Raw genomic sequence first — 12312 nt, forward strand, 5'->3', positions numbered from 1 at the left:
GTCAAATTTATTTGTATGCAAAATGCATAGCTATGTGTTTTGTGGGTCCTGGGGCCATACCACAAAGTTTCAGTCTCTCACTGTGCACATTTCAAAAAATTAAAAGTGCATCTCTTGCACCTCACATGGCCTACCACACCCACACAGTCATTCTGTCTTTGTCGTAAATTTTTAGCATGAAGTCTTACAAAGTTATGTGTTATAACATTGTACGTTACATGACATTGCTGTTTGCAAGCTATATGACCTAACTATAGAAATCACAAGTGTAAATTGTCATTAAGATTATTATGACAATTATAGTATAAGAACAAAGAATTTGCATTGGTCACATGTCTATAATTAACACAGTATATAGGTCAGTAAAAAGCAACAGGTGCAGTGCTGTAGAGAGAACTTAATGACAGAGCTGGTGCAATTGAAAGTGTTGATTATAATAAGTCTTTATTCAAGAGGGAATAATGTAGAAATTTAAGCTTATATTATTCATCATTTATTTTCTTAAGCTCCGTCTACACTATCAAACTTGTGACAAAAAAATGTGATGTGTCCATGGACACGATGATGTCATATCACTACCATATTTTGGGGATATCACTACCATATTTATGCACATCACACAAAAAAGTTTGCTAGTGTAGACAGAGCTTAAGATAGTCAGATACTGTAGAACCATCCTTTGGGATACCTCTATTCAGGGGACAGGTTCTGTGAAATCAAGCAGACTTTTGTTTTAACACTACGAACAACCTCTATTCAAGGACCATCCATTTTAAGGGAACACTTAGGTATTCCCTTTATACCTTTTCTACTGTATCTTAATTACAATATTAGAATGATTATCATGTAACACTAATGTTTTATTTAAGTAATTGAAGTATTCATTATTAAACAGAAAATTAAATTGAACAATCGTGAAACAGACAATCACAAGGGGGTATACAACAGGAAAAACTCTGCAAAAAAAATGTCAACAAAGTTTAAATTTAAAGCTATAATCCAGAGGTTGTTATGAATGTCAAATTTTAATAATGATTATAATCATAATAATAAATTGATAATTAAACAAAGGAAATAACAATAACTAGGGTTAATTAAGATGGATTAAACACTTCAAATTCTGCTCCCATTTGTCTGTAGTTGGGAATATTTTTCTTGCACATTGGAGAGAAAATATTTGTTAAATTCTGTGAAAACATAATTTATACATTTTCACCAATTTTATTTTCACACATTTAAAGTATTCTTGAGAGTTTCTGTTTAAATGACATTTAAAACTAAAGAAACTATTGATGTAAATTACACTTAAGTCGGAAATTAAAAGGTAAGTCTAAATGATAATGATACAGTATGGAAATGTCATGTGTTATCATTTATGATAATTATAAAATAAATGCTTATATGGACACATAATTAACATTTAAAATAAGTGATTTGATTATGAAAAACAAATATCAGTAATGAACAAGTTCCTCACATTAAAATTCTCAATTTCCACATTGCTATTTTTTCCAAAATTTGAACAGAAAAATTATTTAATCAGGAAGTTTGCCTAATGGCTTTCGAGGAGGAAGAGACACGAAGGTAACCGCCCCAAGGTAACAAGGCATCACAACTAAATATATAACTGTAATGAACTGAAAGAATTAAAGTTAAAAATTATCACAGTATGGCAGTAACTACTGTAGTTGCTGATTAAACTAGGGGGTACAGTCTAAGGCTTTTGAATCATGATGTCTAAAACATTAAACTAGGAGGTACAGTCTAAGATTTTGAATCATGATGTTTAAAACATTAAACTTGGGGGTAGAGTCCAAGATTTTGAATCATGATGTTTAAAAAACTAGGGGTACAGTCATTTTTTCCATTGAGCTGGTTTGGCTTGTTTATTGAAATCATAATATATGAAGTGTTTTGTTTATTTTTTTGTTTTGTTTTAAATGTCTAACAAGAGGTTCACAGTTTAATTTGTAATAAAAATATTATTTAAACAAATAAATTGATGTGAAATTTTGAAATGATGAGCAATCTATTTTTATAATTAGATTGTAATTTCCCAAACATTACATCATGTTCAGTAATCATAGCATCATATTATGCCTGTTTGTTTCATAAATATTCCGTGCATGTTTCATGATTAATATTCTGTTTCATTAATATTCTTGGTTTTTTTATAATTTATTTTAAATTAAACAAATGAATCCAAAACAAGATTTACCAGACCTACATTCATTTGCAGAACATAGCAGAATCATTAAGAATATGTATGCAACCATTCATCCTACTAATGTCTAATAATCTCAGCAGCAACCAGTTCAAATTATTATTATGTTTCAATTATGTAAAAGATAATGTCACCTTATAAGCCTCGATCACACTGGATTTAATTTGGTTAAAAATTAAAAAAGCTGGCTACAATTCCCCCACAGTTAGATTAACCAAGCTCAAGAGTTACTGTAGTCTTACTGACCAATTTTGCCCATTAGAACTGTTACTAAAAGTCCAATACCACTTGAATAAACTCCTCCACGGTTGAATATTGGTTATACACTGAATGGTAAAACTAAAAGTACCAATGACCTTGGGTAAAGTTGTCACAATTTAAGTGCATCGTGTGAACAAGGCTTTAGACATGAACTTACCCGTTTACCTCCCATTAAAGTAAACAAGAATGAAACATGGGCTCTTGTTAGTTTGGGCACGGTTGCATCTACAGAATTCTCATCTAGGCTGTAGCATTCTATCAATGAATCTATCATCTCTATAGCAGAAACTAGGTCTAGGTTTAAGATGTGTGTGTAGAGGATGGCTAACAGAGAGTCTGAGGCTACAGAATGTCGTGATGTGTTTGTAGCAGGCTGTCTGTCAGGTAGTGTGAAGGCTTGTGTTCGGATGTAAGATGTGTGCCAAAGATCAATGGCATTTGATGCTTTTGCAAACAAAAGTGATTCACAACCTGCAAAATATCAACACAAATATTTGTCAATAACAATATATAAAGTATGTTCACACAAACAAATTCATTTTCTATATTAAATTATGTTTAAATTATGTTTATGTTTACTTTAGCAGGTTGGTGAGGAAGGTTTATCACAAATAGCTTGATTCTGCAAGGAACGTCATTGCACAATGCGAAGGGTCTGGGGCAAACGTCACAACGTGTACATACAAACAAATATCATGTATGTACAGGGCCAAGATATTTGCTCCCAAATCCTTCCCAGCATGTGTCGCGCACGCTATTTGTGATAAACCTTATTGATGTGTAGTGATTAGTGTCTCACAGTCAAAGAAAAGAGAAGGTACAGGAGATTAAGAGGATTGAAAGGAATAACATCCCTCACCATTGATGAGTATAGCACCAAGTTTGTAAAACCAGAGAATAGTGAAATTGTATTTTCAATCTTCCTTGATATAAAACTGTAAATAAGTTATGTAATATTAATTTCCTCCTCAAAGACAGAAGTAACAATGAAATGTACAATACTGACAACTGAACAACAATGTGATTGATTAATACTGCTATTTTAAGAAAGGAAAACTGAATACTATTTAAAAATATAGTTTTCCAGTAGGAATTTTAAACAGGTGAATGCATCTTACAAACGAGGCAAGTTAAATATAGAATGACTGGGTTTGTCAGGTGAGGTGGTTATTATGACAAACTTTGAATGAAAACACAATGCACACATGTTTAGAATATTTTACAGTTATTCATATCTCAGTGTTTCAATTTGCTGCATTGCTAAATTTAAGAAACAATGTTTTTTGTTTGTTTTTAAAACATGTATCCAACAGCAAACACATGTCTCACCAATTGCATGATGGGAAACAAGTCTATACTTGTATGAGAAAGTGGTACATGGCATGACAAAAATCCTGGTACAGTGAGACCAAGTCAGGATTTGACCCAATGACCCTGGAATTTGGAACCAATGACCATTTATTCTATCTCTAAATTAATTTTTTTTTTCTTGGAACTAAACTATTCTATCCATTGCAGTTAATTTTTTTTTAAAGAAAAAGAATCCCTTTGTGAGCGACAAAAAAAAGCTTATGATGTCTGACTGAAAGTTGCGAGGCAGTAATAAAGTGGTTTCTCATTGTGGTTGCAATTAAACTGGCAGAAGCCTTAAAATACAAGTGGAAGAACTTTGGAAGAATATTGGGCTAGCCTTGGTCAACTCCACCCAACCAGCATGACCTGCCATCATGTGAAACTGGATCAATGAGATAGCTAAATATAAAGCAGTATACATAACCAACCAGCATGACCTGCCATCATATGAAACTGGATCAATAAGATAGCTAAATATAAGCAGTATACATTAAGGAATATCAAACAAACTCAGAAGTCAAAATGAAACTTCTGAGTCATTAAATGTAAAAAAAAGGCAGGTGGGTCAAGGTTGATGGCGCTAGCAATAACGAAATAGGAAATGATCCGAAGGGCGTGGTGGCGCTCAAGTGGCAAAGCAACACACCGTAAACTGTCATCACAAACAGATGAAGAGATTGGAATAGCTCATACTATAAAACCAGGAATCCTTAGATTAAGGAATAAGTACTACCATTACTTAGGAATGCCAGACATTTGTCAACATCAACGGATGAAATGAAACCATTAAATTGGGATCTCCTTATCTTCAACAGAATCAAACGAAAACATTACTTGTATGTTTAGATTGCAGATTAAGAGTTTATGAGAATGATTGAATTGCTATAATAACATGTGATGTTAATATCCACACTCTCGTGAGTGCGTCAAGTGGCGCTTGTGACAGTGATATGGGCAGGTTCCAATCGTGAAAATAAAACTGAATTTGAAATAAAAACTTTATAAAGTGATGAATAAATAAAACAAATTGTAAATTGAATTTAGGAGACTTAAGAAATGTCAATTGTTTTGATAGATTTAAGCAAAATAAAAGTAACATTGAATGAAGATAAACGATTTTTATGTAAAATAATTTGATTGCATTATATGAATAAACAATTGATTCCACCCACATTATCAAAGATTTTTCAATTAGTCTTATTTTAGTCCACCAATTACTTTATCTTTACACGTTAATCTTATAATGGGTGAGGCAGTATTCAATCAAGAAAACTCAAACTATTTCTGTAGATTCCATGACTAATGACAGCCATATTCAGCAGCTACTTAAAGATCAATACAAGATGTTTGTTTCAACTGTGATCATGAGTTGAAAGATTTGGATTGAAATACTTTGGGGAACTACATTGACAGCCTTATGATTTACCAAGAAGTGATTCGATTGGTTGACAGCTTGAAAAAACATTTGACAGGTCTTAAAGACATGGAACATGATTGGTAGACAGATTATAAAATGAAGAGTTGGCAGATCTAAAATAAAGGTTGTGATTGGGTAATAGTTACTAACAATATTATGAAAGCTTATTTCAAGGGCTGTGATTGGGTAATAGTTACTAACAATATTATGAAAGCTTATTTCAAGGGCTGTGATTGGGTAATAGTTACTAACAATATTATGAAAGCTTATTTCAAGGGCTGTAAAGAAAATTGAAAAAAAAAGACAAGATAAAATCAACCTTTTATGATTGGATAGCAATTTTAATCGCTTTTGACAGTTTTAAAATGCATATGCATGATTTCTCTTTCAAGTGTTTTTTATGTTTTAATTTGAAAAGTGTTATCTGTCATAAACCAACACATAAAATTATGATGACTGTAGTGCATACATGATTTTTTGCAAAATGATTCTGCAAGATTTTCCAATTCATTCAATATCTTCAACTTGGAAGTGTGACTTCTTGTTGAAAAACTAGATATGTCACCCCAATATCATGGCAATGAGCCAAATCTGTTATATGAAACGCTTCAGCAATTAATACTTAAGCCGATGGTGAAAACCCCACCCTTGAGGGACAGAGTACGTACCTCTAAGAAAGATCTTTCTTCTTGGTTCAGACCGTTTCTTATTGTAAATGACAGGTATCATGCAGCCAAGCTTAGCTAGGTTCGTCTGTGTGAAGCTAAGAAGAATGCATAACTTGTGAAGCTGTTTATGAGGCTTGCTGCCTGCTGGACTCTGCTTTGCTTGACTGGATAATTCAGAGTAAAAACTTGCCAGCTTTTGATGCAAAAGTTTCCAAGATATTATCAACCTGAAGACAAACAAAAATAAAACCAAATTACAATGAAAAAATTGGCATTATGAAGGTTGGAATTATATAATTTAAGAATACTATATGAACCTGAGCAGGGTTGTTTTAGTATGAAGATGTGTACTATTAAATTCTTTAGTAATAAATGATTTAAATTTTACATTGTTAACTAACTAAAATGAAGTTACCTTTGTAAGGAAAAGTGTTCATAGCTGTTACAACCGCTAATGTTGATACAACCGCTAATGTTGATACAACCGCTAATGTTGATACAACCGCTAATGTTGATACAACCGTTAATGTAAAACAATCCACCGCTTATGTAGTAAAACCTCCAGCTAATGTAGAAACACCAACACCTTATGTAGTAAATAAAAATCAACACCAGCTAATGTAGAACGGAGCGGTGGATGGTTGTATATTAAGGGTTGTTTTGACTTTAGCTGGCGTTTTCTACATTAACGGTTGTTTTGACTTTAGCTGGCGTTTTCTACATTAACAGTTCTAACAATAGCCCATTTTTTTTCTCCCATCCATTTTTACAATTAAAGCAATGAATATTTATATTGTATTTATTGGCTTGAATTAGCAGTATCAATGATAACAAAAATAATTAAAAACATCATTCTTGTGTTAAAAATTGTAATTAATAAATAAATAGATGTATGTGGTTTGAATTTTATATGAATCATGTACAGATTACTTCTAATAATGATTGAATGTCTTCCTGTGACGTACCTAAACAATTGCTACTGGAAATTCAATCCATTTATATTTCGCATTATCTTCTTTTTTTTTAGGGATACGGAACGTCACTACTGTGCATGGTACAGAATAAACCATGTTATCTACATGTCTGAAAGTTAGCCAATAATTATCCAGATAATTTGGCTCAGTTCAAAGCTCCATGTGCACGCCCACCTGTTTAAAAAGGTGATCTGGTTTTATTTTATCCACTATTAAATTACTTGTGAATGGTAAAGGGTAAATTACTGGCACTTAGAAGTAATAGGTGATATCCCGAAATGACACCTGCAAAGATTGAGTCAATTTCTACGAACATTTTAATACAAAAAAATTATATTTAATGATTTTCCTATTTCTTGTCGTCTTATTGCTCTTTTTAATATCGATTGACATTCTTTTTTTTAAAAATTATATTTTGGCACGAGATCTGTTTGAACCTTTCGTGCAAGTAGTGACCTGAAAACCAAGAAGTGCATGGTACTGTGCTGTGTATTTTACATCAATAAATGATATAAACAAACTTTATTTGATGAAATGTGATGTTTCTGTCTTATTTAAAAAAATAAAATAAAAAACAGTTGCATGAACTGTAGATACTGATGTTTTCTGTTATGCATTTATATATAGTGATGTATGAACAATATTTCTTGAGAAATAACTTTGAATTAATCAGTAAATACTAAATGTTTTATTTCTGATTCATACAAAAGCCTAATTTCTGACTTTTAAATTGTGTAGCTTCGTGTTTAACATTTCTATTTTTTTTATTATGAAATATAAACAAAATTATTATTAAAGCTTTGTCTACACTATCAAACAACTTTGACAAAAAAAGTGTGATGTGCCCAAATATGGTAGTGGTATGCTTAAATATGGAAGTGGTTATGCTTAAATATGGTAGTGATATGACATAATCATGTCGATATACGGGTACATCACATAAAGTTTGATAGTGTAGACAGAGCTTAACAATAACCCAAACAGGAGAAGTAGAACGAGTATCATGGAATAACCTCTCTCTGCACTCTGGCTCGCTGCTGTCGCAAAATAAGTGACAGATACATAAATGACGCTGCAAAGGTTTCTATTTCACAATAATAGAAAATTTTAACCCAGAGGTATTATTTAATTAAAAGAACTGAAGCAATGATAATATAAGAAATAATACAAGAACGGAAGGTGATGCACACAGCAATTATTGTTTTAATTGTTGATGGTGATCTGCCAACATGTTGAGAAAACTTAAATATTATCCCTTTAAAATCATTATAAAATCTATAAGTGTATGTATGAATGATCAATCATTCTTCATTCATGATAGCAGACCTTGAATAGATTCTTATCTTTAGGCAAGTCTCAGCAACATTCACTAATCTTCCATCCATTAATTGAACTATTATGAAAATTCTATAATTATGCATAAATTGAAATCCTTTTATAGTGCAATTAAGAGCATGACATTTCAATATATCACATGATCATGGTCATACATTAATGTACGCATGTCAAGGCTGCCAATTATTAAGATTATTATTAGACTGAAATTTAAGTTTTCAAATATTAATGATGTATTTTCCCCCCAAAAACATGAAAAATGAAGATTAATAAAATCAAACTTTCAATACACAGCTTCCATATGAAAAAAAAACGAAAAAATGTTTTCACTTATAACATCAAAATAAAAATGTTAAATTCAACCAAAAACCCATTGGCTGGCAGCCAATTTGACTATTTTTTGTTAAATTACAGTTTTTCAAGTAAATTTTTTTGCCATTCAAAAAAGTGGATAACTATTATGTGACATTAAAATAGCATATTCAACAAAAAAATTTAAAAAAAATTGTTTTTCGGGGGGACAATATATCTTTAAGGTACTGAAAATCAGGCAAAATAATTGTAAAAAATTGAAGTACAAAATTAATTGTAAAAACTGAGAAACAATTTAGTTAACATGGCCTGGAGAAAATGTAAGCAATCGTAAATATAGTGAATCATTTGCTGTCAAATAAATCAATCAAATCAAATTGTTAAATTATATTGTCCAAAATATTTAATTTAAACAATGGACAACTGGTGACCAGTACTGCCAGGGAGTGACTAATAAGAGGCACATCGTTCCTAAAGGTTGTAAACCACATTGATACTAAGTGCTGTCATTAAAGTTAATTCATCTTTACTTTATTATTACTTATTATAATAGGCACATTGCCAAGGACTCTATCAATACTGAATTATTTCACTGTCTTAATAATACAAACGACAAACACACAACAAATGCAAAATCATTTTCAGGAGAATGATATTGACAGATAAAACACAAATTCTGACATGACATACAAAATGTGAAATATAAACATTTCTGCTTGAATTTGAATGTAGGTGGATATCATAATACTATATTTGGTATAAATATATATATAATAATTCTCACAAATTTCTTCATCTTATCGTTTTAAATTAATTAATTAAACTTCAGTACAGTATATCACCGGGCAGTAAGAATATTTTATTTTAAATAAAATATTTTACAATAAAAAATTAAAAAATTTAGTACTGTAAAAGGAAAATCATATAGATATTCGTATGTCCCTCAATATAATAATCTAAAAATAATAATAAATGGACAAGTTAAGGTTTTAATAGTTTTAATGTTTGGTAGTTGTCTGGGGTAGCTGTTATATGGGCTAGCTGGAGCTAGAATACCCATGGTGTAGAATCATACCACAACCAGTTGATAGCACCTAGTGTACTGCGTGGAGTGGACATGAATACATGCATTTTGCCGATCCATTCGGTATTTGTGTGTAACATTCATAGTATAGAATAAATTATTGAGGGCCCATTCATGTCTGTATGTATTGATACGTGATTCAAGCTTAGCATATTCAGACAAATAATTAAACGCCTGCCAGGAAATATTAAGCATTCAATAAGACGACAACTATCTGTATATCAATTGACATTTTTTTTTTCAAAAACATATACAAAAAGAAAAGATAATAGAAAAAAAAAGCAATGTGAGAAAAAATAAAAATAAATAAATAAATCATATTCTGTCAAGAATAGTTGTCAAGACATTTAGCACTACCCCTGGATCCGCCCCTGTATACAGACATTGTGCACTAACACAGTAAATATTAAGTGCAGGATGATACTAATACTTACATAAGTAATAAACAATTATATTTTTGCTGAGCTCATGCTAGGCTTCAAATTTGTGAATGTTTTTACAGCAATTAGGGAGACAAGAAGACTAAATACAGGCTGACAATCTTCAATAACAATGGGAAAAGTTACCTTGAACAGTTAAATGTATGCTATCAATTTGTACTTAAAAGTATAGTTTAAAAAGAGAAGACAAGAAGTCTTCATTAATTGTTTATCGCTAATCTATACATGATATTGTTTTAAACAAGTACCGTAGATAATATTCACATATTTGTGATCTTGACTTTGTGAGGTATATTGCCGTATTTAAATAATACATTTAATAACTATATCATACGGGAGAGACCTACTAGATAGTGATTCAGTTCGCTTTATAGGAATCCTGTTTCTGCCTTGTTGTGTGTGTTGATTTTTCTTGTTCTTTTTTTTCTATTTAGTGTTGTTTTTTTCTTGTTCTTTGTCCATGTTTTGTATTGTATTTTTATTTTTCAAAATCATTGAAAACTCCAAATCAGCGTGTTTTTACATTGTACTAACCAGAACTTAAAAACCAAATACTTGCATAACTAAAAGACTATTTACAACTAACCTTTTAGCTGGAAGATGTCTACATGGAACTTTGGTTCCAGAATGCCACATTGAGCGTGTCAACGACCCGCGTAATGATTTAGTTTGATCTAAGATTTCTTGAATCGTTGCAATGGCTTTCAGTCTGGCTGCTGGTACAACCCGTTCCACATCTTGGTGTCCTGTTAAACTCTGGAAGACGGCAGATTCCATGACATCACTTTCGTAGAACTTTCTTTCAAGATGAGGAAAGTCGAAACTTGGTTGTACAACTCTTGTGTATGAGTATATTGAGTTCAGTTTAGATTCAGAATAGTGTAACAACCGATATAAACAAGCAAATGCTTTTATGTGTTTTTTTTTACCGCTATTACTTGCTAATAAACTTTGTAACACTTCATGTATTATTTTCAAAACATGTGGAAGAAGGTTTTTATGCAATGTGTCCCAGTAAAGTAAAGTCATTGTACATCTAAACAAAAGGAGAACTCGGAATATACGAGGATAGCGTTTGGCAAACTTTGAAAACTCGCTGTTCATGTTGGTTGAATCTGCCCTTAGAAGGTTTCCATCACATTTCATCAGAACTTGTGTGAGAAGAATAATTAATTGAGCCGTGTGTTGCATTAAAGATTCAAAAGTTACCGACCATTTATCAGTGATTGATACGCCAAGACCCCAAGCTGATAGTATTGCACGATGAGCCTTTTTAACCAGTACTAGTAACTCATTCAAGTCAGTAGTTGAATCAAGTTTGCCATCGATACTATCCATGGTCCCAAAAAATATTTTACCCTCATTTGCCGATGCAAACTGCCTGCTATAATCTGAGAAATCGCTGCTTGCTGTTAAAGCACTCTTCTCATCTATTGCTTCTGGAGTAAGGTTTAATGTGTCTGGTTTACGGAAACCAAACAAAGCTGCTCTTTTTAAAGATGGGAAAGGGTGCGAATTGTTCTGGTTAGGACTTATTAGCATCTCAGGCTGCTTAGAGGCTTTCTTAAGTTCAAGTGTATTTATGTTTAAACCAAGCTTCCATTGCGAGTTTAGTCGAATGATCGTTTGATGAGCCTCAGTAAGGTACTGTTCCATAGTTGATTCACATGTTAGATCCTTTGGTAAGGATAACACTGTCACAAGATAGCCATCTGAACACAACACCATTGGTTTGGAAGGATGTGTGGTCACTGAAAACCGCTGCTTCATCGGGTCACCTTCTGATAAGTCTGAATTTTCCTTGTCTGCATTATTTGTTGTCCTAAAAAGATTTTGATAAAGATTGTTTTTTAAATGTGTGTATATTAGATATATGATAATAAAAACTGCTATAGTCATAGAGCCTTAACCCATTAACCTCACCTTAAATTAAAACAAGATAAAATAACAAAGAAACATAGTAAAAAGGCGTAGAGTTTTATTGGGTTTGGGAATTGTTTTAAATCTCAAGGTAAATTAAACTCTTTGGGTTTGTTATTATTTAAATTATTTGAAAAAATAAACATCAAAATTAATTATGATGAAGTCAATAGAGAAATAAAATTAGTCAAGAAAAATAGTTTGAGGTCTAGAATTGAGTCAATGTAATAAACAAGTAGGAGAACTCGCGTCTGGTATAATTAATGGACAGGCTTCTGGCAGATTGCCAACTCATCCCCGATGATTTACATTTCACATAAATTC

General features: G+C 31.8%; 1 protein-coding gene across 2 annotated transcripts in view; it reads right to left on the reverse strand.

Moving 5' to 3' along the window:
- LOC140052379 (uncharacterized) overlaps window positions 1-12312 on the reverse strand; it is a 79545-nt gene that overhangs the window by 31584 nt on the left and 35649 nt on the right. For both annotated transcript variants that reach the window (XM_072097966.1, XM_072097967.1), the window contains exons 9-11: window positions 10655-11890; window positions 5924-6150; window positions 2643-2956 (exon numbers count right to left, since the gene is read on the reverse strand). In XM_072097966.1, coding sequence (XP_071954067.1) covers window positions 2643-2956; window positions 5924-6150; window positions 10655-11890 — 1777 coding nt within the window. The remainder of the gene's footprint in view (window positions 1-2642; window positions 2957-5923; window positions 6151-10654; window positions 11891-12312) is intronic.

This window comes from Antedon mediterranea, chromosome 6 (genome assembly GCF_964355755.1).
Source record: "Antedon mediterranea chromosome 6, ecAntMedi1.1, whole genome shotgun sequence".
In the NCBI taxonomy this organism is placed as follows: Eukaryota; Metazoa; Echinodermata; class Crinoidea; order Comatulida; family Antedonidae; genus Antedon; species Antedon mediterranea.